This window comes from Cupressus sempervirens, chromosome 1 (genome assembly GCF_028749045.1).
Source record: "Cupressus sempervirens isolate cs-2001-9-10 chromosome 1, ASM2874904v1, whole genome shotgun sequence".
Taxonomy (NCBI): Eukaryota; Viridiplantae; Streptophyta; class Pinopsida; order Cupressales; family Cupressaceae; genus Cupressus; species Cupressus sempervirens.
Genome location: NC_143118.1, coordinates 793,474,016 through 793,496,579, shown reverse-complemented (window position 1 = coordinate 793,496,579; position 22,564 = coordinate 793,474,016). Strand labels below are relative to the sequence as shown.

Below are 22,564 nucleotides of genomic sequence, written 5' to 3'. Positions count from 1 at the left end.
TCTAGATTTGGTGCTTCCAATTGGATCATCCTTTTCTTCTTTCTCTCCAAACTTTGTTGTAACCAAGATGTTGAAATATTGGTAGATGGGCTGATTACTGAAGGAACCTATAGAACTATAGATGACAAATCTAAGTTATGTACATTTTCTACAACTGGCACCTCTTGAGTTGCTTTTGCATTTTTAGGAGATAGTGAGCCTGTAGGAGATGCTATGGATCGAATCATCTCATCTACAAATGATGGTAAAGTGTTCATCTCGGGAGCTTCATCTATCATCTGTTGAATTGGTTTTAAAGTCTTATCCTTGGGTTTTGATCTCCTCTTCCTGGTGACTGCATTGAGTTCACATGCTGAAATTAGATCAACTCCTTTATCCGTATCTTCACCATCATCTCCACCCTATGTACTATTTAAAGAGCCCAAGGAAGTATGGATAGAAGACGGAATGGCTGAAACTGATGTACCTTCCTAATAATTATTATTTTTCTTTGCACTGCCTCTTCTTTTTGATGTAGTAGCTGTGACTTCTTTGACTTTATTTTTTAACCAGTTTTTAGTTCATTGAATCACAAAGAAGGTTCTTTCCTTGAGGTCTTTCAATTCTGGCAGAGACCAATTAATATACGGCAATTCTAATAATTGTATGCCCTCAAAGAAGAAAGGATCAATCAAGTCTAACCCGTCCTCTTTTATGCTTGTCACATCCCATCCCATTTTGTAATCAATGATTTGTTGTATTGTGAATCTCATCTAATCCCTTCTCCTCACTTTGAAGTCATTTTCACAGTTCGCCCAATAATCTTCCATTGTAGGGAAATGGAGATAGTTGGGTTCGAGTGCCAAGTTATTTTTAACATACCCACTACCATCAAATGGGAAGCAACTGTGGAAGGAGTGAAAAGTTATGTTCATCGTGGATCTCTCGATATTTTGAGCATTTGAAGAAGAAAGACAACTATAGTTCCCAATGTCGATTGGGAAAGGAATTGATCTTTTGTTCCTGCACTTTTGTTTACCTAACCAATTTTCCTGCAAACTTCTAAAAGTACCAACCTGTCACCTACAAAGCAAGGCAACATGAGAGGACAATCTCGAAAACATCCAATGCAAATATAAGTGAATTGTAGGTACTTTATGAAGAAGCTACCATAAATACTGATGAGACTGGTTGCTTCAAGAGAAATTCAGAGTCCTATATCTCACTGTAGCTCCCTGGCTATGAGCATAGAAAAAGCATCATTCACCCTACGAAAGTGTGCATTGCTTTGTCTTAATTGCAACTGGGGGTAATAATTATAAATTTGTGTGGTTAAGCTATACTCCCCATAAGGATTAAGACCAGGCCATGATTTCATACTAGCAATTGCATACATTAGGTACGAGGACAAGTGAAACCCCTAACTCGCATTCAATCCGGTTAAAAGGTGATGAAGGGCATCACTAATCATTTCTCCCCAATCTATAAATTGTTTTCTAGTGGTGATGGTATTAATGTACAAAAACATTCAATCCTAAAAATCTTCAGCCGTCTGATATCCCACCACTCTATTGAGAAGAATTATCATATCATAAATATCTTCATTAATGATATTTCTGTGTAGCACTCTTGGCAATTGTGTTTGTTCTCGTCTAGGTTGATCTAGCCAACTCCTAGCAATGGCATTCAGACATGTTTTCTTATTCTAATGGAAGTATCCTTGGGCACCTTCGTTAGAAATTTCTATGAATTCTTCTCTTACTGGCAATCTAAATGTGATGGAGATAGATACTAGATCTAGCCTTGCCATGACATTACCTACTGAGGTCTTGATGTCCTTGGAATTCTAATCATATACCTTGATACATTCTAGAACTAATTTCGCACATTGAACCACAAGTGGGTGTCCTCCTACATGGGCTAGACCACTTTATGTTCGTTATGCTCGGGGTGATTTATCTTGGCAACATCTATACAGCCACGAAAATGCACTTTCATACGAAGGAGAGGACTTAGTGAATTTTTTAAAAAGTTAGAAAAAGGAATGTAAAGAAAGTGCATTTTCGTGGCTGTATAGCCACGGGCATTTATCTTCTCTGCTCATCATTTTCTAAAAGTCTATAATTTCCATATGTCCCATCTTTGTACCTGATATCTTGGGAAGCGTGCTTGTTAATATCACAAGAGGCTTTTTACCTTGGAATTTGTACCTCATAGTATTGTTTACCAAATTCTTTGATAAATGTTCCTCTGATTGTGTATTATTAGACTATGGGCTTCAAAACACACAAATTCACCTGACCTATCATGCCAAACAATTCTCATGCATCCATTTGGTAAACTTGTGAAAGTGGTAGTTTAGGGGAATTCAATCAAATAGTTAGCATGCTTGTGCCACCCGAGACTTCAAATTTTCTCTCATTGAAGACTTTAAAACTTTCATATCTGTGCAGTGAGGTTCTTCATTTGGCACATAAGAGATGACACATTTAGGCTTTTGGTCAAAATATTTCTAATCCTCCTATGGTTTACTTGCATCTTCATATATAAAATTTGTAATTCTAACTTGTTGCATATAAGTAAATCCGCATATGAGGTGGTAGGGATTTTCAGAAGTTGCGGCTTGGGATACCATGTCACAATAAACTCACATAGGAAAAATTGCTTTTAGCCAGATGCTGCGGCTTGCTCTCTAATATTCCCAGCAAATCATACATGAAACGATCTCTTTACAAGACATTTAGTCAAACAGTTTACACCCACACTAAGCATCAGAGTTCCCTGCTTACTGGGTGCAGGATGAATGAGGATATTTTCTCAAACATTTGGAAACTTCCTCTGCTGCTAACTTTCCTTGTCTGCGGCTTTATTGACTTGAAAACAGTTCATTTGAACAACTCACGTGCTTTGTATGGATATGCCAGTTACAAGCAAACCTATATCATGCCCAATCTTTCCATTAAATGTATACACATGAGTTGTGGCTCTCCATGTCGTGGGTGCTTGACTTCTTATCAAAGATCTTCAAAAAAAAATTATATTGCATATTCACTCATTGCGTTCACTTAGGAATGTGGTTAGTCTTGTAATAAAACTGACTCCAAATCAATTGTTTTATGGAATTGGCCTGAGGCTTGAGCAGCTTTACCAATCATCTTTCTTTGGCATTTAGTGAAACTCTCTATATGTAGAATCTCCCACCATTTGCAGTATGAGATGTCACTTCATTGGGATGCCATGTAAAACGATTAAGTTTCAGTTCCCATACTTTAGGATGCCTGCGGGTAAGTTGAGGTCCATTTTCCAAATAGTTCTCGTGCCTTGTCTAATTCTATGGAATGCCAGGACTAGAGAAGGGAGGAAGATCTTTCAATGTGGTTACATGTTTTGTCTTTTAGCTAGGAGTTGACATGCTAGAGATTCAGCTTAACATTTGATCTACTACCTGCAAGATATTTGACCAATCACCCAAGTGAAAACCTTTGTGCTTTTGAGTTTTGATGGAATAACTAACACTGGGAAGTTCAGGTTAGGATTAGGTTAAAAATTTGGAGTACGTAGTGAGAGAGTATTTTAGTACATGGAGAGAGAAAATCTTGAGTGAGAGAAGGCAACCCAAACCCATACTTCTCTCTAAAAGTTTGAGTACGTAGAGAGAGGTAGTATAGGGAGAGAGAAAATGTTGAAGGAGAAAAAGAAACCCGAACTTCTCTTTAGAAGTTAAAGTACAGGGAGAGAATATATTGGAATAATGGAAAATAATTTCTCTCTCTCTCTCTCTCTCTCTCTCTCTCTCTCTCTCTCTCTCTCTCTCTCTCTCTCTCCGTCTTTCCATTAATTAACTTAATTAATTCTCTCTCATAAAATTATCTAGGCAACAATTATTCAATGCATTTGATGGTCTAATAATCTAATTAGTTTTTGTGAAAGTGAAGAACAATGTGTTGAATCTCATATGTAGATTTCTCAATGAGGCATACTCAAACTTTAGTCACTAAATATCAAAGAAAAATATTTGCAATGCAAAGTTCACATGCATGAACTTTAGTGAAAGCAACTCTAAAGAACTCGATGCATAGAAGTTACTTATATTTGTTGAAGATCTCCTATAGGAAATCACTGTATACATAAAATGGCGACTCCTAGAAAATAACTCCATGCCGGTGGTAACGAAAGGAAACACCCCCAACTCAACATGTGCCTTCTCTTCTGTGATATCATTTTCCCCAATTTACATTAGCTGGTTGCTAATAATCAAGCTGTCCCCTATAAATAATGTTGCAGTCCATTACAGCCATCCCAAAAACGGTGCTAAGCCTGAAAATAAGCCATGGCAGCCTATTGTAAAAACAATAGACTACAGAAAATGCTGCGATCTGCAATAGGATTCCATCCACAACCTTTGCCCATCCGCAATATCTGTACGAATTCCTTGACGAAAAATGCTGAACCAACCTTGACGACTTATCACTTTTGGAACACATTCATAACCTCTGGCTGATGTTATAGCAAAGGTTCAATTCGGTTGTTAATAGAATACTAACTCAACATGTAATGACATTTGATAGAATTCACAATTCTTCAAATCAAGATGAACACCAATTCACCAAAAATAAAATGAAGAAACTAGATGGTTCAACTTTTGCATTAGAAAGTATTTATAATTCCTCACTACAATTTGCCTCAAGACTTATAAACAGGAATTGTGCCATTTTGACTCAAACGAGGAACAATCTTGAACAATGCTGACAATTGCCACTAGAAATCCTTTGTGATACCCCAAATGGATCTACTAATCCACCATACTAGCCTACGAAGGTCAAATAATACACTAATCCCTCAAAGTGTGATGCTTGCAAAAATGGGGGCATTACACTTATGCTATTCATTCATGGATCTATCAGAATTCGTAATGCAAGTGATTTGGCAATTTGAGCTCTTCAACTACTTCTAACAAAACAAATTACAAAAAATATATGGGTTTAGGAATCTATGCTAACTAAAAGAATGAAGGACACTAATGGTGATGAATTGAAACTCAACTAATTCTTGCTTCACTAGATTAACTATGCAAAAGAGATTGCAATCCTCTAAGGAGTCATGAATGATTTCCATATTGATAACATTCATTCAAATGCAATTCTGGGACAATCTAGGTGAACATTCCCCATTTAAGTTAAGTGTTTACAATAATTTTAGACCAACTATGTATTGTTACATGCAATCAACAACTACCAAAAGGTATGAACATACTTCTCACCATCAACCACCAACAACTATAACTTCCATTCATCTACTTAACAATTTAACAACTTCGACTACTGTTTAACATAAATAAATCCTATTCTAATTAAGAAAATAAGAAACCATGCAACACTCTAAAATAAGAAGCAATCCACCATGCATTCAACAATGAATCTACAATTACTTTGGCAGAAAAATAGAAACAATTTCACCAAGTCTGCCTTACAAATGATTCGAGTTTTTCTTATATAGGGAGATCAAGTACAATGGATGGCTCAGATTGATTTGGAATCAATGACCTAGATTATGCCAACACAACCCTAATTAGGGTTATTAGAACTACTACTCATAATCATTGAATGTTAACATATTACAACTAGGTACAATTTATGGGCCAATGTAAACATTATATTGTTTTTAAATCCATTTGAGGATTGACCAATGAGAAAAATCATTGTGGTAAAGCATTAAATTCAATCCACATGCACACTTGAAACAACTTGATTGGTGGAGATGAAGGTGCACCAACTCAACACGATTTTCTTGTTTGAACTCCACCTTTCCATCCTCCTTGTCTTGGAAATCTACTCATTGATGTGTTTTGGAAATTCATTGTACCTAAAATGGTTCCCAACTTTATGCCTTGGCCTTCATCCTTCTTCATGGCTTTGCATTTTTCACATCATTTTTTGTTTGGGCTTGATCCTTCTCAATGACTTGAACTTGTAAACTTAGATCATGATGCCATCACTTTGTCTTCGAACTTTCATTTCATTTTAACCTTCCTCATTTCTTTGAGATATATTTATTGTAATTCGATCATGGAACTAAACCTTGAACTTGTTGATGTGTGCTTTATGACTGCACCAACGTAGAATAAAGTACCAAGGTATATTATCCTCTCTTGAACAAAATCCAATATATTCTAAGATTGAGAAATTTCATACATGTGATTAAAAGGTTCCTTTTTTTTATGGATAATGTCAGTGGTTAGAAAGGTCTAACTCTAATTGTGAGGGGAATAATATCAATGGACAATGCTCCAATGAACAAACTCCCAATAACTTTTCCAAGATCAACTACAACTCTACAAGAACTAGTGAAATCTTCTAAGGGTTATACAAAGAATTTTCATATCACAATGAACACCATCATAATGAATAATGAAAATTTAATGATAGAAGTTAAGTATCCGAAAAAAGGGGGCTAAGGCTAACTTTAAATGACAACTTACAATAAAAAAACTACCAAAAGTATGAGCCAAGAAACTCATCAGATACCATTACATTTGTCCATTGAAACCAAAGCACTTTATCTAACAAATGGAAATTAGAAAGATACCACGCAATGAGTTGAAATAAAAATGAATCCAGCATATCTTCAATGGAAACCAATTTTGTTTCCCCAAGTTTTACAATGTCTTCCCCTTCTCCTACTCTTATTCTATTCTAAGGAACAAGAGCTAACTATGTGTCTATCTATCTATGAATCTATCTAATCTAATCTAATGAGTTACAAATGAGATGGAAGGGCCTTTATATAAATTTTCAAATCAGAATGTGCAGACCAGATTGAAAAACGATAAAGGGCCTAGATTTTGCCACACCATCTCTAATTAGGGTTAGGGTAAGAAAGAATTTGTGTCATAATTGATTGGGTCCACATGGTCCAAGTAGAAGAGGAGTGTCCACTTAGCAAGTGTAAGAACCCCAAATAGGCTCTACGCTGATCACTGTTTGTTTCCCTGGGTGTAATGATTGTTTTTGGTTTGTTTTTTAATGTTTTAAGCTGTTTTTGGGTTTTTGAGTTGATGAAAAGAAAATACAAATATTGAAAACTAATCTTACCTAAAATTATAACTCAAATCTGGTTATAATGCTAATCAAATTCATTTATTCGGATGGCTCCTAATGTATGTACAATACTTATTGCTGGAAGAATACATTAAAAACATCATCATTAATAGTTGAAAAAAACCTGATTTTTGTCTCCAATATGCAACCATGCTGCTGGTTGCTTCCTCCTTGGGCAGCGCCTATCAAAAACCGCAATATTAAATCTCTGATTTTTAATTCACTGTAGCGCTGTACTGTTCACAACACTGTAGCTGCTGTTATAACCCCTTCCAACCTGTAAACAGATTCATCCACTTTTTTCCTACTGAAACACAATATTGACTCCAGAATGAAGTCAACTCACAGGCAAAATTCAAGTGATATTTCAAACCCTCAAATTGCATCAACTCTAAAGATACTACGTTCTCCACAGTCTGAATTCTTCTCAAACTTGTAGAAACCCTTGTTGCCACAACTTCAAGAAATTTCACAAGGCAAAGTTTTTAAGCAATTCTCATAACCTCCTCTTGAAGGAAGACAAGGTTTGTTTATAAGGACTCCTCAACTCCAGAATGAGTCTCCATGCTCAATGTGGGCTAAAAGATGTAATAATAACATAAAAAATGTTATTACATTAAAACTTAGAAAACCCCTTTTAATTTTTCCATAAGCTTGGACCCACAATTAATTGAAACGATGGCCCCTTTTATGATATCATGACCCTCACTTAAGTTATATATTATAACTTAACAATATAGGCTCAAAACCAATAATGTTTATTTTAACTAAATAAACATTAATATCTCCATTATTACTAAACATTTTTTAATGTCGTTTGGACTGGGAGCTAACATGATAGAATTGCATATGACCATACCCCTTTTCTAAAAATAGTAGGGGTCTATCTTTATAACTCCAAAACTGCTAAAAATAGCCTGACCAAGCCAAACTCAAAGAAAAACTCATCATAAACAAAATCTGGCAACCCAGAAGAGTACTCTGCTCTGGTCCTTGGAGGATCTCCACACCAAGGTGACCCTCTATCCAATCTTATTAGCCTACAAGGGTCTCTGATAGGCTAATCACCAGCTAAAGTGATGTCTCTAGCTAGAAGGGGACATCACAGCAAGTGAGTAGTCAAAGATGGCCCATAATGACCGAAGGTTCCCACTAAGCATCAAATGGACGGTTGTCCATAATAGCTTGTCATTTATTCCTTTCTTTCAATGCAGACAATATGGACATGTCAATTTTGGAAGTTGATTGAGCGCCATTCTTTTTGATCAGCCTATCATTGCTGGAGTCTTTCATACTTGAATTGAACCTCTGGAACCTTAATGTTTTTCTTGAACATCTAGAATGGGAATTCTTCCTCATTCCTTCTACATGAATTCCTAGTATGCAAATAAGGTCCAACTGGAAATCCATAAAATTCTTGACGTTATATTGGTGTAAACAAACCAAATCACTTGGTTTCCAATGATGAATTAGATTCCTACTATTCAAGACCCTTTCAATTCACAGTCAATAAATTTTCAAACTGATACCCTTGAAAAAGAAAGTTCTTCATTTTCTATGTTTTCTAAACATATTCAATGACATCCACAAAAGAACACTTCAATCTCTGAAGGGAAAGATGCAATCAATCAGACTTTTCTAGTAGCAAAAGACCACTGTGAAAACAAAGGGATTTGTCAAAAGAGTTATGTACAATAAGGTTTGGATTCTTTATTTTGAGAGGCTTCCGAAATAGTATGACAATAAAATTCTCAAAGGATAATGGATATTCTGGTCCATATTAATGACGATTTCAATGGTTCCCATAATGAGGTTAGAATTGTGATAGTTTCTTTGAAGAAAACAGTGGCAACTTTAGAATCTGCATATTTTACCAGGTTATGTAACATGTCAATCCAACTTATTTATTTTTTACCAGCTTCTGCTTTATAGCAACCACTGCGCTTTCTTTGTTATGAGAAAAAAATTAGTATACTTTGAGATTCCAATGAAGGATGAAAATTGCCTCTCCTTAATATCACCTGGATTCTGAATATGATAAATTTAAAATTTCATGTGTTCAAATTTGGTTAGGAAATTATGTATCAAGGTGTCAAGCTGAGTAACATATTTGTCATCCTTGTTAGTATAATAGGCAGATCTTTGATTCTTGGCACATTCCAAACTTGTATATTTATCTTGGCACTATGTTTTGTATCTTGATGAATTGACACAAGTCTTTTGCCTATAAATCCATATAAAATTATAAATCTTGCTTAGCTTAGGAAAAAGGTATCAGGAAAACCATAGCAAATTAATATCACATATTTAGTATCTAAAGTTAAAGCCAACTTGGTGATAAAATGTTCCAGGTGACTTCTCTTACTCTGTTTATGAACCTAAATGCTGGAAATCAGTCAGTGGTTAACTAAATTAAACAACTATCTCAAAGTTTTGTAAGATTGGGCACACGAATAATATAAGGTTGTATCTCTTCATTGTTTCAAATATATGATTATTATTATCTTTGTAATTTTTCCCATGATTTATTGCTGAAGTAAAACATGTTTTTCCCAATAGGATTCTTATCAACTTTCAAATATTTGGGCAAACAATCCTTCTGTGAGAAAATCAATTCATGCTCAATCGGTATTTCACTAGAACTCTTCCAATCTACCTCAGTAGCCAATGTTTATTTTACTTGACTTGTATTAAGACTTTGGATGCATTTGATAATTTTCCAATGTTCTAAGTGGTTTTTAGTTAGCAACTGATGTTCAAACCAGTAAATATATTGGAGAGAAATACATATATTATTTAGAAGGATATTATTTGTTGTCTTTTTTTCCCCTTTTTTTAAGTGTTCCATAGGGACACATGTCCCTAGCTTTTACAAGGTTTTGGGGATGGAAGATGTCCTGGTGACAAGGGGATAGACATTGAGTGTACCTTCCTATCGTTTTTTTTACAAAATATTGGGGACATCTCCCCAATGTGAGGAACATTCCCCATTTATGGGAACTTTGGGGATAAAGCCTTCCATCCATGATGTTTCCCACCAATTGCTTCTCTTGAAATGATTTTTTATATCTTAAAATAACAGACTGTACAATGAGTAGGTTCAGATAAATAAGGGTGTCAAAGAAGAATAGATGATTTATAAATGGGGTAGATGGAAATGTGAATAATTAGGACCATTAATAAACTTGAAACATGTAAATCTATAAAACTGGTTTTTTTTTCTTTTAACTTGTTTTAATAAAGGGAGACATTCCTTGGGACATTTGCCATTTATAGACAACCTCATATGTATAGCTTTCCATTCTTGGTACCTCACCATTTGCTTTTTTCTAATGTTTTGAAATAATATTACAAAAGACTGTAAAAGTGAGTAGGTGCATATAAACAAAGGTGTCAATGAAGAAACGAGGATTTATGATTGAGGAAGATAGAGATGTGAATAATTTGGATCATTAAAAAACTTGATACACATGAATCTATAAAATTGGATTTGATTTTTTTGGGTTCAACTTTCTTTTCCTCAGGGATTTTGGATCCCCCATTTTATTAACTGGTGGATTCTCCTTGTATTTGCATAGGATAGTTTTGTGGAAAAGTAATCTGATTTAAAATTCATTGGCATGCTTCAACTAGCTCTGATTTTCCATATGCGAGTAACAAAATATAAATGAACAATAACTGGAATTCAAGAAAATATTTGACAAAGTCTTGTCACTGGTGGCATTTGCAACAGTAGCTTCAATAATAGCTACTATGACATCCATATAAACTACAAACCTTTTTTATTTTTCAGTTATCATCGCTGTCATGCCTATAATTTTTAAACCAAAACACACCTTTTTTAAAAATTAAATTTATCTAACTAAATCTAATACTTCCATTTTTTCATTCTTTTGAACTCATGCTAAATTTTCACATTTCACATTCAGATTTATTTCATTAAGCATTCCCTACAACCTTACTATATAAAAATATGCAAACCTTATCGCTAATCTCTTTTGCAATGATAGAATATAATAAATCTTCATCCTATACTTCTTAAAGTTCTTCTACACATCAAAACATATATAAATCTGAAACTTTCTCATTCTTCTACCACATTCACAATAAGACATTCATATATTTGAATAAAGAAATACAACTTAGTGCAGCCATTACATTCCTCTTTCTTACAACTACAACATACTACAAGATCCACCACATTTTCAAATTCTCCTTTATAAAACACTTTTGACACAATATGAGCTAAGAACTCCTTCACAACACCTATTGAATCTTACACAACACTTTAAGAAATATGCATAAGTACTTTCTCCCTTTTTTGCCCTTTTCCAATCATGGTTTCCAATGCAACAATCTGTAATTAAAAAAGGTAACCATGGAGAGCTCACCTCCCAACCTAGGCCTCTATGAGATCACCCCTGAGCTTGGGGAACCAAGGCTTAACAGGTTAAAAACAAACAAGGATCACAAAATGCAACAATGTAATGGGCACCCCTGAATGCCCCAAAAAACTAAACCAAATTGCTGAAAGGAATTATGTCAAACAGTTTGCATTCAACCTCTTATTTCTCCGTTTAATGTTTTAAACCCCTTATAACTCTGAAAATCAAACATTTATTTGTTTGTTGTGTTTTGTGCATGGAATTGGTATCATACAACATAAACAAGAAAGAAACTACAATAATATGCAAAGTGGAAATGAACTGCTGCCAATAAAATGTTTTTTTCAGAATTCATAAAACCAAATACATGGCAGATTTATCAACTCACTAATTACTTCAGCATTATTGACATAATACTCCAGCCCATGCTTTCGAACTTGCTGCTCCAGTGCCGCATGAATAGTGTTGCTATAGTACTTTGTCCTTCAATCAGTCCACTACTTTCGTAATATCATTCCCTCAAAGCGGCATAAGTGTCGGACAAGTAGTGAAGAAGATATGAGCAAAATACCAAATCTACCTGTAGCTGTAAATGCAACTAAATTGCCTGATAATGAAGCCGATAACAAAGAATTCCAAAGGCCAAACCCCAAGGGAATGACGTCTAGAATGTTACAAGAGAGAATAAATGTCCTCAAATGCCAAGAACGGAGCTGCAACTCACACACCAATTTCTTCTCATATTCAACCTGTCTAATGAAGCCACAAATGCTTCCTTTTATTCTATTTCCAAGGGTCCGCTCAACTTATATGGGCAATGTGGGATAAAAGATGTGTAATATATAAAACATATATTAAAATACCACTTATGTCTCCCTTGGGTACACATCCCCATAAAATAAATATTAAAGTAACACTTTTATATTTTACAATTAAATTAGACGTTACTTTAATAAAACTTCAGGCATTAAAATGTATTAGCAATCAAACTCTGAATAATGCAAGTGATAGCTCATCGAAAAGCTCTCACCGAGGAGTATCAAATCCAATCACCAAAATTGATCTGCACTGTGTCCTGCCGACTTACTAAAAATAGTAAGTATGCCTGAATGAGTAAATCAACTTCGTTTTGGCCCAAAATGGAAATGACTAGGCCAAAACACTCCAGGATCCCATTAAACCCTTCGTTAGCCCTTGGGACCATGTAGAACAAGGCTAACGCGCACACACTTGGTCAACTGCTAAAATGGGGACATTACAGTCCGCCCCCCTTGAAATTTCTTGTCCTCAAGCAATCTCAGTCCAACCTGCTGAATAACCTGCTCACTCTCCCATGTAGAATCTTCCTCCGGTAGGTCTTTCCATTTGACCAAATACTCCTTAACTATCCTGTTTCTAAGCTTCCTCTCTCTAGTGTCCAGAATAGCCTCAAGTACTAACACAAGCTTCCCCTCCTCATCCAAAGGGGGTAAATCTGTAGAAGGCACTACAATCTGACCAATGGCTTTCTTAAGCCTAGATATATGAAACACATTGTGCACTCGATTTCCCTCTAGAAGCTCAAGCTCATAGGTGACTTTGCCCACTTTGCGAATCACCCTATAGGGACCATAAAATCTAGGTTTCAAATTTTCAGCTCCGCTCTTCTTGAGCGATGACTGTCTATATGGTTGTAGCCTCAAGTAAACCATATCCCCTACCTCGAAGCTACGCTCTATTCGGTGCTGATCAGCATACAATTTTTGTTGATTCTGGGCCTATTGTATATTCTCTTTGAGCACTTTCAGGATGTCCTGACTATCCTACAATAAGTTTTTGGCTTTGGGCACTCTACTATCCCCCAAAACTAAATCCATGAAGCTAGGTGCTTCATAACCATAGAGTTCCATGAAAGGAGTCATCTTGATGGACATATGATAAGTGGTGTTATAACAATACTCTCCCATATGCAACCATCTGATCCAAGCCTTTTGTTGTGCAGTTACATAGTTCTTCAAATATCCTTCCACCCATTTATTCACAATCTCTATTTGCCCATCTGTTTGCGGATGATAACTAGTGCTAGGTGTAAGATCTGTACCACACAATCTAAACAACTCTTGCCAAAAAACACTCATAAACTTACTATCTCGATCGCTAACAATGAATCTGGGCAGCCCATGTACCCTTAATATCTCTCTAAAGAAAAGATCTGCTACTTGTGCTGTTGTGTAAGTGGACGGAATAGCAAAGAAGTGAGCAAACTTCGTCAAGCAGTCCACCACCACATAGACGCAATCCCTTCCCTGCACTCGTGGTAAACCAGTGATGAAGTCCATCGAAATAATTTCCCATTTCCTATCAGGAATGAGCAAGGGCTATAATAAACCTACAGGAAATGTGTGCTCTCCCTTATTCTGTTGACAAACCACACACTCCCTGACATACCTTTGAACATCATCCTTGAGCCCTTTCCATGAAAACTGCTCTCGGATCTGCCTGTAGGTCTTGAAGACCCCCAGATGTCCAACTGTAGGTGCATCATGAAATGCCTTCAGTATCGCCTCTCTCAAATGTGATGACAGAATCAAATAAACCCTGTCCTAAACTCTAATCAATCCATCTATCACCTCATAGCGATCATCTTGTATGGTACCAGAAATCAATCCAGAAGCCCAAGCATCTCCAACATACTCTGCAATAATCCAATCTCTCCAATCTCCTAAAATCTCTGCCAGAGCACATAAGTGAGGTCTCCGAGATAAGGCATCAGCCACCACATTTTTCTTACCTTTGACAAACTTAATGTCAAAGTCTTAAGCCTGCAATTTAGTCACCCATTTTTGTTGCCAGTCATTAAGATCATGCTGGCTCATGAAGTATTTAATACTGTTGTGATCAGTCTTGATCACAAAATTTCCACCTACCAAATATGATTGAAATTTGGCCAATGCATGCATTATGGCCAACATCTCCCGGTCATAGACAGAATAACTCTTCTCAACTCCCCGGAGCTTCCTACTCTCGAATGCAATGGGATGCTTCTCCTGCATCAATACTGCTCCAATCCCATCACCTGATGCATCACAATGAAGCTCAAAAGGCTTCATGAAATCCGGTAGAGCTAGAACTGGACATGAAGACATAACCTGCTTGAAATGCTCAAAACACCTCTGTGCTGCCCCTGTCCACATGAAGGCTCCTTTCCTAGTAAGATCTGTCAAGGGTGTAGCAATCTGTGAGAATCCCTTAACAAACCTTCTATAAAAACCACATAAACCAAAGAATCCCTTAAGCTGTGTAAGGTTTGTGAGAGTAGGCCACTCTACAATAGCTCTAATCTTTTCGAGATCAACCCGAATGCCATCTGCACTAATGATATACCCAAGGTAAAGGAGCTCAGTCATGCCAAACTCACATTTAGATTCCTTAGCATACAATGAATCTCTCTCTAGAATAGATAACACCTCCTCCAAATGATGTAAGTGCTCCTCCCAGGTCTTACTGAAGACCAAGATGTCATCAAAGAAGATCAAGACAAATCTCCTCAGCTGCTTCCTGAATACCTGGTTCATACAACTCTAAAATGTAGCGAGTGCATTGGTTAGACCAAATGGCATAACCATGAACTCAAAGTGGCCATAGTGACATCGGAAGGCTGTTTTCTCAATGTCCTTTGCTCTCATCCTGATTTGATGGTATTCGGATCGCAAATCAATTTTGGTGAAGAAGCATGCCCCATGCAACTCATCAATCAGCTCATCAATCCTAGGAATGGGATACCTTTTTTTAATTGTTTTCTTATTCAGTGCCCTGTAATCGATGCACATGCGCATCATCCCATCCTTCTTTACCAATACTACTACTGAAGCAAAGGGGCTCTTACTGGGCCTGATATGCCCCATCTCCAACAAATCCTTAATTGCCTTCTCTATCTCATCCTTGTGTTTCTTAGGATGACGATAGGGAGTAATCATAACTAGTTTGGCTCCCTCCTCGAGCTCAATAACATGTTCCATCCCTCTGTCAGGAGGAACCCCATGAGGAATATCACTAAATACTTTAGAGTGTCTATCAAGTATCTTCTGGATATCTGGTGGATGACTCTTTTCTTGTGGCTCTGGTGAAGTTGGCATAATGTAGCACTCTGTCGCCCACTCTATGTCATCATGACGAAAAAGTCTCTGCATTCTCCTCAAGGGCACTACTCTGCAACCTCCATCTGAACATCCTCTAAGTACCACAGTTCTGCCCTCATGCTGGAATCTCATCTCCAATTTTGCTAGGTTGAGTGTGAACTCAACTAGTGAAGCCATCCATGTCATGCCGAGGATGACATCATAATTTCCCATGTCCACAACATAGAACTCATCCTCCAACTCGTAGCCATCTCCAAACTTGATGCAAAGATTAGATATCTTTCGAGTGCATAATAATTTATCACCGTTAGCCACCATGACTCTAAACCCATCATGCTCCTTTGTTTCTAACCCTCTCCTGGCTACCAACTGTGCATCTATGAAGTTATGTGTAGCCCCATTGTCAATAAGAGATATCACTTTTTGCCCCTGGATAGTACCCTTGACCTTAAATGTGATTGCCTTTTGGGCCCCTGTCAAGCGTACCAACGATCTATCATCCTTAAGAATCTTGCTCTCCTCTATAGTGTTACCCTCATCTGAATCGGAGTGCTGATCCTCCCCCTCTGACTCTGACTCTTCTACTAAAAAATACTCCATTTGATTTGCCTTAGCCTTGAGAGAACATTTATGAGATAAGTCCCAAGGCTCTCTACAATGGAAGCACAGCTTCTTCTTTCGAAGTTCATTCAAGGTTTCATTGTCTAGTCCTTTTGATCCTTCTTTGGGTTTGCTATACTCTTTCTGAAACAGTTTTTTGTCTTTGTCCTTGTGGTAGGAAGAATCTGTTGAATGGCTTTTTCCTTTGTATACCAAAGGGGCTAAATCTCATGCCTTTTTAGTTGCTTCAGCTAAGGTGAGTGGATTATGTCCCCTCGTAATGGATCAGCAAGACCATCACAAAATAACACCACCAATCTCCTAAGAGAGATATTAGTAACAAGTACAGACAAGCGCTAAAACTCGACAATGTAAGCATCCACAGAACCTAACTGTTTTAACTGTGCTAGCTCCTTGAAATGTAACTTGGGATCCCTAGTGTCAAATCTCTCAATCAATGTTTCGGTGAATTCCTCATAGGATGTAATCTGATTATGCCCCAAAGTCACCATGCCATGATGCCACCATTCATGTGCAATGCCATCCAAGTGCATAGCCGCATACTTGATAGCCTCCTCCTCAGGCATAGGATTTAGCTGCAAGTATGTATCTACCTTCTACACCCAAGCTCGTGTAGTCATCTTCCCTAAAGCATCATAATAAGGTAAAGAAATTTTTCCAACTTTCTTTCTCAGCTCAAAGTTTTGATTCCTCCCTCCTGCTCTAGGCATGTGTCTCATCCTCAAGTCCATATAATCTCTGAGGGAAATATCCACCTGAAACTCCGGTCCACTAGCCTCCCAGTCCCTCCTGAACTGATCCTGTAACTTGGTAATCTGTGGTTCGTTTACTGGTTGAACCAGATCTCTGGGTAGGAAAGTGGGTAGAAGAGGTCTCGAGCTCGCAGTCCACGCAGGGCGTGCAACATGTCTAAAGTTATCAGCCTCATTCCCATTGTTGCTGTGTCCATTATTACCATTAATGTTATTCTCAGGACCATTGTTGTTGCCTTGGCCTCCATGGTTATTGTTTCCCCCATTGTTATTGTTTCTGTTGTTGGCATCACCTGGATTAATGTTGACACCCATCTGTCTAGCCATGAGCTGCAACATCATGTCCATTCGCCTATTCTGCTCCTGCTACATACGTTGCCCCTGCTCTAATGTATTCGATAACTGTCTGAGCATTACCTCCCCCTGATCTGGACTGGCATTCCCGCCTCCGCCTAATCCTGTATTCCTGTCATCTCGATCACCCATATTGTTGTCCTGATCAAAGAATATTTTCTCTATGTTTGTATGGCTAGATTCAATGTCCACCTGCACAGATGTACTAAACTGTTTGCTTTGCAAGTCTGAAATCCTATTTTGTCTCGCTCTGGTATCGCGAAAATTATAAGGCCCCTGTCGCATCCTCAAACATAAATGCTTAGCCTATGTTTTTATTTATTTATTTCTGATTTTAGTGTTTTGACATTTCGTCAAACACTTTTCCCTCTATCCGGTTGTTCCAAATCCCCTATAAGACCTCCACAGGATGGCAGGACTTATAGCTCTGATACCATTGTAATGGGCACCCCTGAATGCCCCAAAAAATTAAACCAAATTACTGAAAGGAATTATGTCAAACAGTTTGCATTCAACCTCTTATTTCTCTGTTTAATGTTTTAAACCCCTTATAACTCCAGAAATCAAACGTTTATTTGTTTGTTGTGTTTTGTGCATGGAATTGGTATCATACAACATAAACAAGAAGGAAACTACAATAATATGAAAAGTGGAAATGAACTGCTACCAATAAAATGTTATTTTTAGAATTCATAAAACCAAATACATGGCAGATTTATCAACTCACTAATTACTTCAGCATTATTGACATAATACTCCAGCCCATGCTTTTGAACTTGCTGCTATAGTGCCGCATGAATAGTGCTGCTATAGTGCCGCATGAATAGTGCTGCTATAGTACTTTGTCCTTGAATCAGTCCACTACTTTCGTAATATCATTCCCTCAAAGCGGCATAAGCGTCGGATAAGTAGTGAAGAAGATATGAGCAAAATACCAAATCTGCCTGTAGTTGGAAATGCAACTAAACTGCCTGATAATGAAGCCGATAACAAAGAATTCCAAAGGCCAAACCCCAAGGAAATAATGTCTAGAATGTTACAAAAGAGGATAAATGTCCTCAAATGCCAAGAACAGAGCTGCAACTCACACACCAATTTCTTCTCATATTCAACCTGTCTAATGAAGCCACAAATGCTTCCTTTTATTCTATTTCCAAGGGTCCGCTCAACTCATATGGGCAATGTGGGATAAAAGATGTGTAATATATAAAATATATATTAAAATACCCCTTATGTCTCCCTTGGGTACACATCCCCATAAAATAAATATTAAAGTAACACTTTAATATTTTACAATTAAATTAGACGTTACTTTAATAAAACTTCAGGCATTAAAATGTATTAGCAATCAGACTCTGAATAATGCGAGTGATAGCTCATCGGAAAGCTCTCACCGAGGAGTATCAAATCCAATCACCAAAATTGACCTGTACTGTGTCTTGCCGACTTACTAAAAATAGTAAGTATGCCTGAATGAGTAAATCAACTTTGTTTTGGCCCAAACTGGAAATGACTAGGCCAAAACACTCCAGGATCCCATTAAACCCTTCGTTAGCCCTCGGGACCATGTAGAACAAGGCTAATGCACACACACTTGGTCAACTGCTAAAATGGGGACATTACAAACAAAGACAACAAACAACAATAATGCCCTTTTTCCAAGATTTGCACAATAGGCCACCTAAGGACCCATTAAAGAGTGTGAAGGTGGACCAACAAGAGGAGATGTAATACATAATAGAATGACAACCATTATAACATGCCTTCACAAGGCTTCAAGATCACCAAATTCTTGTCACAAATATCTCCCCTTATAACCCCAAAGTGCAATATCACAAGGGTGGCAACATGGACCCCATACTCCATGTTTAATCCCTCTTCTCTAAGAGAAGAGACTCTACAATTCAAGGGAAGACCCAACTAACCTCTTTACCCACAAGGCCACTACTTCCCTCCTAAGGGTGAGTGATGCCTTGAACACCAATAAACAATCATACAAGAAAAAACAAGGAAACAATGCAAATACAAAATACACTTTGCATACAAAACAACCACATTCTAAGCTACTATCATGCAAGCACAACTTTCCTCCATGGAAAGAGCACCAACCTTGATCTAAAGCAATGAAAAATGAGATTTGATGAGGATATTTTCTTCCTATACTTTCTCCAAGTCTTCTCCAATTTCAAAAAGGTCTCTAAAACTAGAGAGTGAGTGAACAACCTCTTAGTCTTACCAAGAACCACTAAAAAGGCCTACAAGCCTCTACCCAACCACTAGTTATAAGTAAGAAGTGACTACAAGTCGTTTCTCTTCCATTTTTGTCCCCTCTCATAAATGAGAGGTAAACCAAGAGTGTTAAGAAAGGGGATGGACATTGTTGGTGTTTTGAAACGCTACAGGTTTCAAATTACCTTGATGAGAACAAGACACATCTAGGAGCAGCTAACTCCCATCCTTAACATATCCTTTTAGACACCGGGCTAACTATAAGGCTAGACCCTTTTTCTACTTCAGGCTCTTGTCGCTGTTTGACACTTAGGTGAAAATGCAAAATTGGACATTGGTCAAAATGGGACTTTACGAAATGGCTTAGAATGACAATTTATATTCATGAAACACATAGGCATGTTGAATGCAAGGTGTTAGAAACATTAAACACCTTGTAGGCCTCAAATGGACAGCCAAGTACATATGCATCAAAAAGCCCTTATAGGACTTGATTTTTCAATGGTACTCAAAATTAGGGCTTCAATTTTGAGTCCCAACAGACATGACCTCCATTTTCACCACCTTTGAAAGTGGTTCTTTTGGAGAGTCATAAATGTGATTTTGACATATTAATGAATAATTGCCAAAAAAATAAAGTAAGCCCAAGGTTAGCTATCATTCAAGTATTAAATGGTAATGGCTAAAGTGAGCATCTAGAGGGTTAGGTTTGAGTACCTAGGTTGTGTTGTGAGGTTTTCACACCATCGCCCCAAAGCTTTGGGGACCCCCTTTTTCAGGAAGGCCTTTGCAATTTTCACAGGTGTTATAATTTTTCAATTGCCTTAGCAAAATTTTGGAGTTGTCCAGAGGTTTTTGAATTCACAATTTTACACCTTAGATGTCTTCAAGCCAGGAGGGATTCGGTTTGTTTTCACCCAATGCGAAGCTTGATTTTCTAGAACATGTAATTTTGTCCTTAGGCCAAATAGAATTCAACAACATTTTTCAATGGTTGAAATAACATCTAACAGGAAAAATTTGCAAATTTTGGACTTAGACAGATTTTGAAAATTTGATATAATTGTATAAGCTTGAGCATTTTCAAAATGAATTTTAGATTTAATCACTTTGGAAAATCTTGAAAAAAAATTTGGTGAAAGAAATTTTGATAGTGAAATTGGATTTAGAATTTGAATTTTGAGTGTCAGGAAAGGGATTTATTTTGTTAAAAAATTGAAATTGTATTGCAAAATTGAAATTGGATTAAATTGCAAAATCAAATTAATTTGGTTGAAATTTTGCCTAGAGGATTTTAGAAATGTTAAAGGAAATTGGTAATTTGGAATTGAAAATCAATTTTGGCTTGCCAAATTTGATTTTAATGATATTTTAATTACCAAGGCATTGTTAAATGAAATTTTTGACATCTCCTAGGCTTACCTTGTTTCTATTTTGTAAATTCAAATCAAATTGACAATTAAATGGGCCAATTCACTATAGGGATAAGTCAATTTAATGTTGCAATTAAATTTGGGCCATTAATTAAGGGACTCACTCAATTTTGTTTTCCCTTCAGAAAAGTCAGCCCACTTGGAGAGGCAAAAAGTTTGGTATAAGAGGGGCTTCCCCCCCTTATTTCTTCATTCATTCTTTCCACCCCCTCTTGCTAGTTGGAGCGATTTTCTTCTAGGGAGCGAATTTTCAGCTAAGGCAATTTTTGAGGCCTGATTTTTCCTTCTTTGGCAGCGATTTGTTTCCTCTTTGGTTGGGCGATTTCTACCCTAGGGAAATTTGGAGGAGCAGATCTGAATTTTGGCAAGTTGGGTGATTTCTGCCCTAGGTTGAATTTGTGGTAAAGAAGCTTGATTTTTGCGAGATTGGCAGCAATTTTGAAGTCTGATTTTTCCTCCTTTGGCTACAATTTTCTTCTTCAGCTATGGCTATTTTTATTTGGTGAAGGGGCAAGGCAAGTTTGGGAAGTCAAAATTCTAATTTAGGACAGATTTTGCAAGCAATTCATTTGCTAGGGCATCACATTTTAGAGGAGTGAAATTTTTGAGATCAGATCTAAACTTGAAGAGGTCCGATTATTGGTAAAGGCAGATTTAAGGTAAAATTTCCATTCATTTTTAGAGGTGAAGATTGGTTTTTTTGGCGAATTTTATTCCTTATTCTTGCCTGGTTCGTTTCCCTTGTCTTATTCTTGCACTATTCATCCACCACTTCATCATCTCCATTTATATGCTGAAGTTGGGAGATATAAGTGTAGATTTCATGATAGGACATTTCAAGAGGTAGAAATAAGCTAGACCACCTTAGGATTGAAGTTGGGAGATATAGTTGTAGTCCATCCTAAGGTAATGAAGAGGAAAAAATAAGTGGTAGTCTCACCCCTACGATTGAAGTTTGTAGATTGATAAGTGTTGAGATAGGATTTGGAGAGGCAAAAATAAGCTAGATTCCATCGATAGAAAGAAGTTTGGAGATTGATAAGTGTAGTCAAAATCATTTAGAATGAAGAGTTAGAAATAAATATTTAGGATTGTAGATGTTAGTGCAAGCAAGAACCCAAAGGGAACAAATAACAAAAAAGACAAAGAAGACATGATGCCTAAGACCACCTTCTTCTCGAAAGTGAGGCGAATAAGTGATACCAATATCAGCAAGGTGAATATGGTACAGTTGAAGGATAGATTGAAGGAAGGATAGTCCCCCATGGCGAAGAATATCTACAAGAGAAAAATTGTAAACGCGACGGCTTTCCTTCCTACCTTGCCTTGTTCGAAATTGGTAATGGAGTGTGCATCCCGGTTTGGTATTGTTCCCAAGTCCATCATTTTTAATGAAGGGAAGAGAGTGTTGACTAACATCAGGGGACAAGTGGTCAAAGAAGTATTTAATATTTTCCAATATAAAGGCATGACAATGGTAATGATGGATCAGGTAGCCAAGTTATTTTAGCATAATCAGGAGGCCTACTTCATTTATCTAGAGCAGAACTAGTTACAGGAAGGCGAAAAAGGAGTTACCAGGTCATCAAGGCTCAC

General features: G+C 37.0%; 1 protein-coding gene across 1 annotated transcript in view; it reads left to right on the top strand.

The window, feature by feature from the left end:
- LOC149580258 (serine carboxypeptidase 1-like) overlaps positions 1–22,564 on the top strand; it is a 54,216-nt gene that overhangs the window by 25,078 nt on the left and 6,574 nt on the right. Inside the window, exon 10 of the mRNA XM_089813420.1 lies at positions 9,636–9,704. Coding sequence (XP_089669546.1) covers positions 9,636–9,704 — 69 coding nt within the window. The remainder of the gene's footprint in view (positions 1–9,635; positions 9,705–22,564) is intronic.